Source organism: Amblyraja radiata, chromosome 25 (genome assembly GCF_010909765.2).
Source record: "Amblyraja radiata isolate CabotCenter1 chromosome 25, sAmbRad1.1.pri, whole genome shotgun sequence".
Taxonomy (NCBI): Eukaryota; Metazoa; Chordata; class Chondrichthyes; order Rajiformes; family Rajidae; genus Amblyraja; species Amblyraja radiata.
Genome location: NC_045980.1, coordinates 17,614,365 through 17,627,391, shown reverse-complemented (window position 1 = coordinate 17,627,391; position 13,027 = coordinate 17,614,365). Strand labels below are relative to the sequence as shown.

At 40.5% G+C, this 13,027-nt stretch overlaps 1 protein-coding gene across 1 annotated transcript in view; it reads left to right on the top strand.

Moving 5' to 3' along the window:
- The window catches only part of pes1 (pescadillo ribosomal biogenesis factor 1), a 39,717-nt gene extending 26,692 nt beyond the window's left edge, over nt 1-13,025 (top strand). The window contains exons 10-15 of the mRNA XM_033043337.1: nt 1,766-1,896; nt 2,708-2,833; nt 5,490-5,674; nt 7,699-7,853; nt 8,974-9,141; nt 11,947-13,025. Of these exons, the coding sequence (XP_032899228.1) occupies nt 1,766-1,896; nt 2,708-2,833; nt 5,490-5,674; nt 7,699-7,853; nt 8,974-9,141; nt 11,947-12,033 (852 nt within the window). The 3' untranslated portion in view covers nt 12,034-13,025. The remainder of the gene's footprint in view (nt 1-1,765; nt 1,897-2,707; nt 2,834-5,489; nt 5,675-7,698; nt 7,854-8,973; nt 9,142-11,946) is intronic.
- Nucleotides 13,026-13,027: the final 2 nt, after the last annotated feature.

Below are 13,027 nucleotides of genomic sequence, written 5' to 3'. Positions count from 1 at the left end.
TTAGGCAAGTTGTTTTGAGTAGTGGTGCTCAATGAATGGCATGGGAAATACTCATCATTTCTACAGCTGTAGCACAGACTTCTGTGTTCGAACAGACAACATATTTGCATCCAAACACACATTGTTGGAAAAACTCAGCGGGCCTGGCAACATCTGTGGGAGGAATGGATAGGTGATGTTTAGTGACTGCGTAGATTACTTGTAAAGTGTAAATTGGAATATCATGAAGCTTCCTGGCCTGAAACGTTGCCTATCCATTCTCTCCACTGATGCTGCCTGACCAACTGAGTTCCTCCAGCACTGGATTTTGCTCTAGATTCTAGCATCTGCAGTTCCTTGTGTCTCCCAAGTAGTAGAAAAAAGGAACTGCAGATGCTAGTTAATACACAGAAGGACACAAAGTGCTAGAGTAACTCAGCAGGTCAGGCAGCGTCTCTGGAGAACATGGACACATTCACCTATGAGTTGACTTGCTGAGTTGCTCCAGCATTGTGTCCCTCTGTTCATTATATATGCATCAATTGTCACAGCGATGTAAGTGACTTGTACATTGGAATATCATTAAGATATTGACATATTTGTCATTAATTATCAGAATGTATTCTTAACACAGTACACCATCTGTGCATTGAAAGGAAACACACTTTTTCAACAAAAATAAATAAATTGCAATGAATGCAGAAGTTGAACGCAGCTCATATATTCAGGCAAGAGCTAAATTGAAGCGTTCACAATTAAAATCAGAAAATCCGACAAATTTAAATTTCCAGTGGGTGTGTTATATTCCATGCATCTTCAACGTAATGAAAGATGACACTGAACTTGGATGCAAAAGTGTCCATTATAAGCTGCCCCCACCAGGAAGGTGGGTTTGCAAAGAAAATTATTTTTTTAATTTGTGGGGCTGATGTTTGTTATTGAGAGCTTGATATGAATCTTGGCCACTTGACTGAGGAGCTATAAATGCAAGAAGCCCTTTGGGAGATAGTGGGGTGCAGGAGAAACATTTAAGAAAATAACATTTTAGTTTCCCCAAGGATAAAAACATTTAAAATTAGACCCAAAACAAGCATACCTTCTCAAACAGTGCCTTTTTTATTGCAATATACAAAATATGTTTGTGGTTCCTTGTGATCTTGTAACAGTCTGAAATATTTACAGAATCAACTACATTTATCATGTTTTCCAAGGCAACGAGCGAACACTTATTGCTGTAGCATTTGTTCTGGTATAAATTGTATTAAATCAGGTTGTTCACTTAAAAACAAAATACTATTCCACGAATTTACCTTTCCATAGTAATAGCATGCAATTACATAAATAAGCTGACAGCAAAGTCAGTATCATATTTTGGTTGCAAATGTATATGTTAAGGACAGGAGATAAATCGATATGATCACAATTTAAAACAGAAAAATGCTGTAAATAGTTAACAATGGGGAGAAAACAAATGACGTTTTGGGTGAACAGAATTTCTAGTTAAATATTAACTACATCTCCCTCCATGGATGCTACCTGACTTGCTGAGTATTTGCATTTTGTTAGATCTCTGTTATTTGCAGATTTTGTTTGCTTTTTGGTTATGTGCAGAATTAGGTTGGCAGCGAGTTTACAATTTATACCGACTGCAAAGTGGTATTTTGCAGACGACACAGTACCTAACCAATGTTCAAAGGCTATTAATATTCTAACTATTTTTGTGTACCTGGAAGGTTATCTGTGGTGTAAATAAGCTACACTGGAATAACTTTAATAATTTATACAGGAGAATGCAGAGCTGATTGGAGAGAGGCAAAAGGAGCAGCAAGTATTAGAAAAACAGAAGAAATTGTTTGAAGGCTTGAAGTTTTTCCTGAACCGAGAGGTGCCACGTGAATCGCTAGCATTTGTCATAAGGTACATATGCTAACGTGTTTGATGAGGAAACCTATTTTTGAATCTCGCACCGTCATCTGCTTCTCTCCTGCCACCACTTGCAACCCTTTGGTTACTGATAGTGCCAGCAGTTTAAAAAACTCATATATCTGACTAATACTTCACACTGGAGCTGGCAAATAGATTGCAATCACCTAAGATTCCTTTTGGCTAATTGACTGAATTTTGGGTCAAAGCTCAACCTTGGTTTTGCCTTTATAACAACAGTGTACAATGGTTGTTGGAGAGAAATTGAGTCAACAAGTTGATTTTTCGCCAAGACATCCTTGTTTGTATGGTTCTATGAAACATTGAAGGTGATAGCTGCAAGTTTAAAGTAAAATTGGCACTGGGAGCTCCATATGCTGCAATCTTAAGCAAAAAACACAAAGTACTGGAGTACCTCAGTGGGTCAGGCAATCGAAAGAAGGGTCCCAACCCAAAACATCATCACAGGAGTGTGGACAATAGCTTATATGGGTCTGATGGGTCTTGGCAAGGAGCCACAGATGGTGGTTTATCCCAAAGATAGACACAAAATGAAGACTGAAGAAGGGTCTCGACTGAAAATGTCACCTATCCATTTTCTCCAGAGATGCTGCCTGACCCGCTGAATTGCTGCAGTATTTTGTGTCTATCTTTGGGTCTATTGGGGGAGTTTTACTCGTGCATTTTCACGTCTGCACTTGTTCTACCTCTCTACTTTCTGTCCACAATAGCAAGGGCAGGGAGGCAGGGAAAGTGCCTCTTCTTAAGTCATAAACTGATTTGTTTTTATCAATTGTGCTTTCAGGTGTTTTGGAGGCATGGTATCGTGGGACAAGTCGCTTTGCATAAGTGCTAATTATCCCGTTACAGATGAAACCATTACCCACCAGATAGTAGACAGGCCAAGCCTTGGTCAGCAGTTCGTCAATAGGTATGTGCTGATGCAACATTTAAACATCTGTTGAATTGCTGTGTCACTTAAATTCAGAATTACTAAACAATTTCTCTGAACTGCACATACCAAGTTGTGGAACCTTGTTTGATGGATCGTGGAAATGGAGTCAAATACTGCAAGCGCAGAAAACATTTAGAATACAATGAATTCCTGATTGTGCCACCATGTTGCATTTCCTTAAAATATTTATTGTCCTGTTGGATTTTGGCATTATTAGAACCAATTTTTCACCGCTGAGGCACAGTTGCATTTATTTCCCACTCGTGAAATTACCGTTCTTCTTCTCCCCGTTTCTTTCACCCAGATACTGCAAATATTACTGGGTTTAGTGCATTATTCATAGATTAGTCAAATACAAAATGGTTAGAGCAAATTATAATGCTGCCATTGACGTCCTTTATCCATTGTTTTAGCTGAGTCTTTGCTATAAATTTCAACACTGTACCTTTTAGTACAGTTGTTGTTTCTTCAGTGTGGATTGTCATTTTCCTTATGCTTTCAGGGTTTTTTTTGTTAAATCAATGGCTTGGTAGAGAATGCAGCCGCTACCATTTAAAATTTTTGACAGATGCATGAGAAAATAAGCCATAACATGAATGCCATCAGCTTGTTCATTGGATAATATCGAAAATTAGTAGCATGAGTAGGCTTTTGGCCCTTCAAACCTGCTCTGCTATCTAACACAATTACCAATGATCCCCAGTCACAATATTATTAACCTTGGTTATTTTTTTTGTCTTGTAATCTATCCATCTCCTTAATGGGTCATGAGTGCTTTGTTGTCATATGCCCCAAAATGGAACAATGAAATTCTTAATCATATTCAGATACTTGGTCTTGCCGGCAGAGAATTCCACAGATTTACCTCCTTTAGAATTAAGAACTTCCTCTAATATCAATCCTAATTGTCTTGCCCCATATCCTGAGTTAGTTCAACTAGTGTATTGACCTGAAAATTAAAAAAAAAAAGACTAGCCCATTCCATCAACGATGGGAATTAAGGATTGTTGGTTTGTAATTTGGATCAGATGACCACTATTTGTGTTTGGTATTATTCCAATGGGGTTAGAAGCTACATAGAAACATAGAAAATAGGTGCAGGTGTAGGCCATTCGGCCCTTCGAGCCTGCACCGCCATTCAATATGATCATGGCTGATCATTCAACTCAGTATCCTGTACCTGCCTTCTCTCCATACCCCCTGATCCCTTTAGCCACAAGGGCCACATCTAACTCCCTCTTAAATATAGCCAATGAACTGGCCTCAACTACCTTCACTCTCTGTGTGAAAAAAGTTTTCCTCATCTCGGTCCTAAAAGATTTCCCCCTTATCCTTAAACTGTGACCCCTTGTTCTGGACTTCCCCAACATCGGGAACAATCTTCCTGCATGTAGCCTGTCCAACCCCTTAAGAATTTTGTAAGTTTCTATAAGATCCCCCCTCAATCTTCTAAATTCTAGCGAGTACAAACCGAGTCTATCCAGTCTTTCTTCATATGAAAGTCCTGACATCCCAGGAATCATTCTGGTGAACCTTCTCTGTACTCCCTCTATCGCAAGAATGTTTGGTACATTTTTGTGAAAAAGCTGCAAAAATGACCATAATATATTTTCTTTTGCTTGAAGAATGATAACTAGTAATCAATCTGCATTTGTCAATTGCTGTGAACTTTTGAGCATATCCTACTAGTATAGACTGACCCCGGGTGCTGTCTGTGTGGAGTTTGCATGCTCTCCCTGTGACCACGTGGGTTTCTTCCGGGTGTTCCGGTTTCCTCCCACACTCCCCAAAACGTGCAGGTTTGTAGGTTAATTGGCTTCTGTAAAATTGCACACAGTGTGTAGGTCGTGGATGCCAACGTTGGATAACGTGGAACTAGTGTGAATGGGTGATCAATGAGGCCGAAATGGGCCGAAAGGCCTATTTCCATGTTGCAGCTGTAAAATTAAAATCTAAATTTCACACAAAAGTGCAATATATCAGCAGCCGGCACTGGGTGTAGTGGCTGGAAATTACTCGGTGTTCTCTTGTTTGCATATGCAGGTGCTCTCAGAAAACATGTAAATAATTATAATCATTTATCTAGGTCAAAATAATGTTTCTCCTTCATGACTGCAGTCCTACAAATCACAGTTGAAATAATTGGGATCACTGATCTTGCGGCAGTACAGGATCTAAGAATTGAATGTGTAGGAAAGAACTGCAGATGCTGGTTTAAATCGAAGGTAGACACAAAATGCTGGAGTAACTCAGCGGGACAGGCAGCATCTCTGGAGAGAAGGAGTGGGTGATGTTTTGGGTCAAGACCCTTCTTCAGACTTTTAATCTATTTATTAAAACAATTCATCTAAGATTTGAAATTGTTTTCAAAGAGCTGGGTATAATTACAATGTTTAAAAGGCATCTGGACAGGTTCGTGAATAGGAAAGCTTTAGGGCCAAATTCAGGCAAATAGGGCCAGCTCAGGGAGGCAGCTTTGTTAGCATAGATGAGTTGGGCCGAATGACCTGTTTTTCTGCTGTATTTACTCTGACTCCGTGCCTCTAAATTTATAATATGCCAATTGGAACCGGCAGAAAGATCTTGGCCATATGAAAAATTGCTGACCGCTCCTTTTCTGTTTTGACTGCAGGTATTATATCCAGCCCCAGTGGGTATTTGACAGTGTTAACTTCAAAAGGCTTCTTCCAGTAGAAGATTATTTCCAAGGAGTCACTCTACCACCTCATCTTTCTCCGTTTGTGGAAGAGAAAGACGGCGACTACGTTCCGCCAGAGAAACTCAAACTCTTGGCCATTCAGAGAGGCGAGAACATGTGTAAGCTGGTGGATGCTTTATTTATGTTTGGTTCTTTTCCAAATGCGGATGCCCTATTAAGAGCAGTACAGTGGCGCAGCAGGTAGAGCTGCTGTCTCTCAGCACCAGAGGCCGAGGTTCAATCCTGATCTTGGGTGCTGGCCGTTTGGAGTTCACACATTATCCCTGTGACCATGGGTTTTCTCCAAGTGCCCCGGTTTCCTCCCTCACTTCAAAAGACGTGCAAGTTTGAAGGTTAATTAACCCTCTGTAAATTGCCCCCCACCCCCGTAGGTAAGGAGTGAATGAGAGAGTGGGATAACATAGAACTAGTGTGAACGGATGGTCAACATGGATTTGGTAGGCCAGAGGGCCTGTTTCCATTCTGTATCTTTTACTCTATTAATCAAATATACCCCCATATGTCTGCTTAAGATTTTCAGTATGCAAGATTTAATACAAATATCATAGTTCAGGTATTGATGTTCATGGAGCTGCATGAATTCAAAAAAAATAAGGGATAAATTGCTGAATGTCAAAACAAGAAATGATAATCTGCATTACACAGCATGCTTAGAATGCCCCTAGCACTTGCAGATGTTGATTAATATAGGCTCCCATATAAAAGCTTATGCCTTTTGAGCCACATCCCTAGTACTGGTTACTAAGAAAATGGTTTCCTCTCCTCAATTGCAAATTCATTTTCTTTCAAAACTACCAGGGATCACCTCCAGAGGCAAGGCCTTTGAATGCCACCTGTCGGAGGCTTTCCTACCTCCTCATAAGTTATTTCGGCAGCCTGTGGTTTTTCATGTATGTTATTTCTCGCTTGCCATATGAATCCCTTCAATTAACTTTTGACTCCTTCCTCCACAACTGTGGTTCTGGTTGAAGTTGCAGACAATGTCCTGTGATTGTAAACTAGTACACTGATGAGAGGGTGGAAATGACTGTAGGGCATTGCTTTAAGGTGAATGGGGCAAAGTTTAAAGGAGATACTTTAAAGAAACTTCTCAACCTCAGCAACTTTTTACGATCCAAGCTTTGGTCGGATTTATCTAATCGCACACTAAGTGTACTATAGTTTCTGTCCTAGCTGGTCTGTCATGATCCCTGTTAACTGAGTGCTTCTCATTTAAAATCCTTACCATTGCAGTTAGATCTTTCGTGAAACTGCCCTTCCCTAAACGTCTGATAACACAGTACAGAAATCCACCTGAGCTGCTATCTTTATTTGCTCCTGTATCGATCACTATTTTGACCTATTAGACTTCTTATTGACTCCATTTCTGACACTGCACAATTCATGTTTTGATTCAGCCTTTGTGAATGTTCTTGACACCTGTCTTGCATGTTCTCCATATTCCTGCTGCTTATTCCCACGTAGGAAATGGGTTAAAATTTAGTGAGAAGCAAAAAGTAAAAATGGAAGAGACGGTGCTTTTCAACATTCTCTTGTGATTTGGTATCAATAAGGCAAGAGAACCTTTTATTAAGAGACAGCAAGTACTAGAGTAACTCAGTGGGTCAGGCAGCATCTCTGGAGAACATGAACAGGTGACGTTTTGGGTTGGGGCCCTTCTGACTGATTACAGTACGGTAGAGAAAGCTGGAAGAAAGGTGTGGGAGGCAAGACAACAAGTGATAGGTGGATACAGGTAATGGAGGCGAATTGGCGGATGGATGGACAAGAGCTAGAGCTGAAAAGGCGGTGAGATAACGAGAGGGAGAAGCTTGTGGAAGGGAACATTGGGTGGGGTGAGGTGGGATATGACTGCGCGTCTAGGTGGAGCACAGGAAAAAGAGTAGGTGTGGTTGTTCAATTCCAGATGAAATGATTACCAAAGATAAACCTTTATCACTGGATACTAATTTTTCTGTCATATCAGGGCGTTTTCTTAAGCGGGCTTAAGCGGTCATCCTTTTGTGCGCATACCTGGGAGAGAGGGTACACTCACAGCAACAATGCTCAGCAAGCTATGTGCTTCACTGGGGGTGAATGTCAATCTCCTAAGTGGGCATTCTTTGTGTTGCATCCGCTACAGATGAAAACGAAAGTGAATCTGAGGAGGATGAGAAAGAATCCGATGAAAAAGACGAGGACGAAACCGAGGATGAAGGAGATGATGACATGGATGAAACTGAAAAGGAAGATGAGGAAAGGCTGAGGAACATGGAGGCTCAGAAGGTGAAAAGCAAAGTGAGTTCCAGCAGAAGTAGTTATCACTTGAGATTGTGACGGATCCAGTCATTCATTGTGCCATAATATCTACGTTCCTTTATGTTCAATTTGCAGAGATCGTGATTTAGTTGTGGCAAGCCAAAGACTTGCTATTTGGCTAACATGAAGTATGTCGTGTGCGCACAGTGGCACCACAACCTCACAGCACCAGAGACCTGGGTTCAATCCTGACCACATATGCTGTCTGTGTGGAGTTGGCTTGTTCTCCTTGTGACTGTGAGGTGTCCTCCGGGTGCTCCGCTTTCCTCAAAGATCTTCGGGTTTGTGGGTTGTAAAATTGTCCCTAATGTATAAGGAACGGATGCATAAGCGGGGTAATATAGAACTAGTGGTCAGTGGGCCAAAGGGCCTGTTCCCATGCTGTACCTCTCAATCGATCAATCAATATATTATATTAACAATCTTCAGTTCTGTGGGTTATTCAACAAGCAGCAATTATGCCTTGCGCAGTGAAAGGAATTCTTGCCATTTGGGAAATAAATGTTCTGCAACACCTCCCAAATTTTACAAAGAATTTAAACCAAACGTAAGCTTACAGACTGTCTTCTGGAAATTGAATTTATTTTCAAAAAATGGTTCAGTACACATATGTAAGTGGTCAATTGACACTCAGTGCTGTAAGGCTGAAATGAATGGTCAAATATAAGTTTTGATTGCAATTTTTAATGTGTCATCATGTACATTTTAAAGTTGGTGCAATTATCTGATTGTGCGTCCTTCATCTATCTACCTGAGTGATTAGTAAGTAAATTGTACATAGCTAAAGACTCAAAGTGCTGGAGTAACTCAGCGGGTCAGGCAACTTCTCTGGGGGAAAAAAGGATAGGGTGATGTTTTGGGTCAGGACCCTCCTTCAGAATTCTTCCAGGTCTGAAGAAGGATCCCAACCCAAAACATCGCCTAGCCATGTTCTCCAGAGAAGTCCCCTGACCTATTGAGTTATTCCAGCATTTTGTCTTTTTTTTGTAAACTGGCATCTGCTTTAGTTTGTACATAGATTCTTTGCAAGTGGCAAAGAGCAACAGGCTTATGAAGTTTTCCTTGAATTATAAGATTGGTGTTGGTGCTTTTTCTCCAGAAGCTGAATGTGAAGGTTACCACGGGGACCGTGAAGATGGAGAACAAGGCCCAGGCATCTGAGCGAGAGAAGGCCGAGGAGAAGCGACTGGCTATCATGATGATGAAGAAAAGGGAGAAATATTTGTACAAAAAAATCATGTTTGGGAAGAGGAGGAAAGTTCGCGAGGTTTGTGTTCAGCTTGCACCTCGTGCATTTAGAAACATAGAAATTAGGTGCAGGAGTAGGCCATTCGGCCCTTCGAGCCTGCACCGCCATTCAATATGATCATGGCTGATCATCCAACTCAGTATCCCGTACCTGCCTTCTCTCCATACCCTCTGATCCCCTTAGCCACAAGGGCCACATCTAACTCCCTCTTAAATATAGCCAATGAACTGGCCTCAACTACCCTCTGTGGCAGAGAGTTCCAGAGATTCACCACTGTGTGAAAAAAGTTTTTCTCATCTCGGTTTTAAAGGATTTCCCCCTTATCCTTAAGCTGTGACCCCTTGTCCTGGACTTCTCCAACATCGGGAACAATCTTCCTGCATCTAGCCTGTCCAACCCCTTAAGAATTTTGTAAGTTTCTATAAGATCCCCTCTCAATCTCCTAAATTTTAGAGAGTATAAACCAAGTCTATCCAGTCTTTCTTCATAAGACAGTCCTGACATCCCAGGAATCAGTCTGGTGAACCTTCTCTGCACTCCCTCTATGGCAATAATGTCCTTCCTCAGATTTGGAGACCAAAACTGTACGCAATACTCCAGGTGTGGTCTCACCAAGACCATGTACAACTGCAGTAGAACCTCCCTGCTCCTATACTCAAATCCTTTTGCTATGAAAGCTAACATACCATTCGCTTTCTTCACTGCCTGCTGCACCTGCATGCCTACTTTCAATGACTGGTGTACCATGACACCCAGGTCTCGCTGCATCTCCCCTTTTCCTAATCGGCCACCATTTAGATAACAGTCTGCTTTCCTGTTTTTGCCACCAAAATGGATAACCTCACATTTATCCACATTATACTGCATCTGCCAAACATTTGCCCACTCACCCAGCCTATCCAAGTCACCTTGCAGTCTCCTAGCATCCTCCTCACAGCTAACACTGCCCCCCAGCTTAGTGTCATCTGCAAACTTGGAGATATTGCCTTCAATTCCCTCATCCAGATCATTAATATATATTGTAAATAGCTGGGGTCCCAGCACTGAGCCTTGCGGTACCCCACTAGTCACTGCGGTACCCCACTAGTCACTATTATAACAATATTGATTTACTGTTTAGCAAATGTGGAAGATGCATTATTTTATGTACGTTTTGTAGTAACTAACAATTTTTAGAATTGTCTTAGAAAATATAACAAAGCATCTATTTTGGTTTTAAGCTGAATTCTTACAAATTTGGGTGATGTGACAAAAGAAGGAAATTAGAATATAGAGATGGGTAAATTAGTTTATTGAAGTATTGAGGATTTTTGTATTCCTGATGGTGGGTATATGGATTGTGCTGCTAGTGGAGGTAGTTGATGTAGGTACAGTACAACATTTAAAGGACTTGGGCGGGTACATGGATAGGAAAGGTTTAGGATAAGGGCCAAGCACGGGCATGTGGCACTAGCATAGATGGGGCATCTTAGCCGGCATGGGCAAATTGGGCTGGAGGGCCTGTTTCCATGCTGTATGGCCAATACTATACTATTGTCTTGCTTTGATCTTTTGGTGAAGGACAAATTTGGAGCATAAAATGAGACTAAGATCTTTAAAAGGGGAATTTTGAAGCTACATAAGCTATTTAATGATATTGAACTCATGGACCATAGAATAATATAGGACAGGAACTGCCCAAAATGCATGAGATACTTGAAACTAATCCCTTCTGCCTACACATGCTGCATATCTTTTGAAGCCAATTCATAAATATTTTTAAAAGTAAAATCAACGATTTCAACCCGAGTTCAGAATAAAAGACCAGTTTTGCTGTGACTGTTCAGTACTGTAAATGCAGACTGTCCTTTCCATTTTGATGCTGACTAGATAATATTCTTGCATTACACAGAGTGTGGCTTAAATGTCTGTCTTGTATACTTCAGCTAAACGACCCAGAATAATTAGGAAGAGATTTTTTTAAATGTCTTACCGAGCAAGCCAGCCAAAGGCCACCAATGATTTCTTTGTTTGAAAGACTACCCAACAGTGAATCCAACTTGCAGCTGTTAACATTTTGTGTTGAGTTTGAAGTCCTGCTTCAGAATTTGTTTTGGTCGTTTAAGCAAAAAAATAAAGGATATACTGTATCTCCATATTCCCATAAAAAATAATTGAAATTGCTAGAATTCTTGAGCAAGAAAAGACGCAACCAGTGGGAATAAAACAGCCTTTCAAATTTGCTATTTCATTCGATTCAATGAATCATTGATTCACTTCAATTTGCATTCCACTTCTTCCTTTTCCTCCGCTTTGAACTATGACTTTTATCCGGCAGCTTTTGGGTTGAGCGTTCTATTGCAGTTAATGTCAGCATCACTCAACTGATCAATAGGCATGTATAATGCTGACAATTGCCTTTTGTTCATTGACCCATTTCCACCTTAGAGATACAGTGTCGAAACAGGCCCTTCAGGCCATCGAGTACGCGCCAACCAGCAATCACCCCGTAAACTGGCACTATCCCAAACACTAGGGACAATTTACAATTTACAGAAGCCAATCAACCTGCAAATCTATATGTCTTTGGAGTGTGGTGGAGGGGGGGGGGGGGACTGGAACACCCGGAGAAAATCCACAAGTAGTCAGGATAAAACCCGGGTCTCTGGCGCAGTAAGGCAGCAACTCTACCGCTGTGGCACTGTGCCCCCCTTAAGTGGTATAAATGTGTGCAGATAAAGACGTTTACCAACTAACCATTTATGCAGGGGGTTGTTTTAAAACATTTGGCGATGTACAGTTGGAATATTATTAAGATGCATCTGTTCTATTTTGTCTCAACAGACAAACAAGTTGGCAGCCAAGAGAAAGGTGCACGATGACATGGTGAAAGCTGAGAAAAAGAAGAGTAAAAAAATTAAATCCCAATAAGATATTGAAAATCTTTGCATATCTGCAGTTTAAACCTAATTTGGTGTAAATTGGATTTTGTGTACAGATAGTAAAGTCTTTATACAGGCTCTTCAGTGGTGGGTTTGTTGTGTTGGATTTCAGTGTTACCATCTAGTTAAATGGAAATAACTTTGTATAGAGTTATTTAAGACTTGTGCACTCAAATATTATTCATGATTGAAATGTTTTTCATATGGAGCCTATCTTACACCTATGGATTTCTTATCCAATTACATAGACTTGATAGTTAAAAATCTAAGTTGAATCCACCACTTTTGCTTTGTAAAGCTATCAGAAGCCGGACATTGTAGAAACAAGGAACTGCAGATGCTGGTTTACCAAGGAAAGACACAAATGCTGGAGCAACTCAGTGGGTCAGGCAGCATCCCTGGAAAACGGGAATAGGAGACATTTCAGATCAGGACCCTTCTTCAGTCTGATGAAGCGTCTCAACCCGAAACGCAACCTATCCATGTTCTCCATGGATGCTGACTGACCTGCTGAGTTACTATAGAACTTTATGCCTTTCACCCAGAAGCAGAACCTTGTCAGGCTGCAAAGAAATATAGGATATCGTGCGCAACTTGTAACTTCATTGAAGAATGGGTCAAAAGAGAAGTATTTCCAGATCAATAGTCTGCATTAATGTACGTGTACTTGCATAATAGTATCTGCAACTTCAAATATTTTTCTGTCTCAATTTAATTTGAAATGTTATCACTTTTTAACTGAAGTCATGTCATTAAAATTAAGGCCTTTGGGAAATATGACCAATACTGTTGCAATTAACGAATTTCAAAGATAACAAGTAGTACTGTGAAAGAGTATATTGCAGGCACGATAGCAATTCTCTTTTCCTGATGGTTATCATCTATGTAGGTGATATAAAAATTATTTTTGTTTTGAAATTTTTAACAAAGGAATACCATGTATAAAAATAATGTTCTCTGTTCACTTGTATTTTGACTGTAAA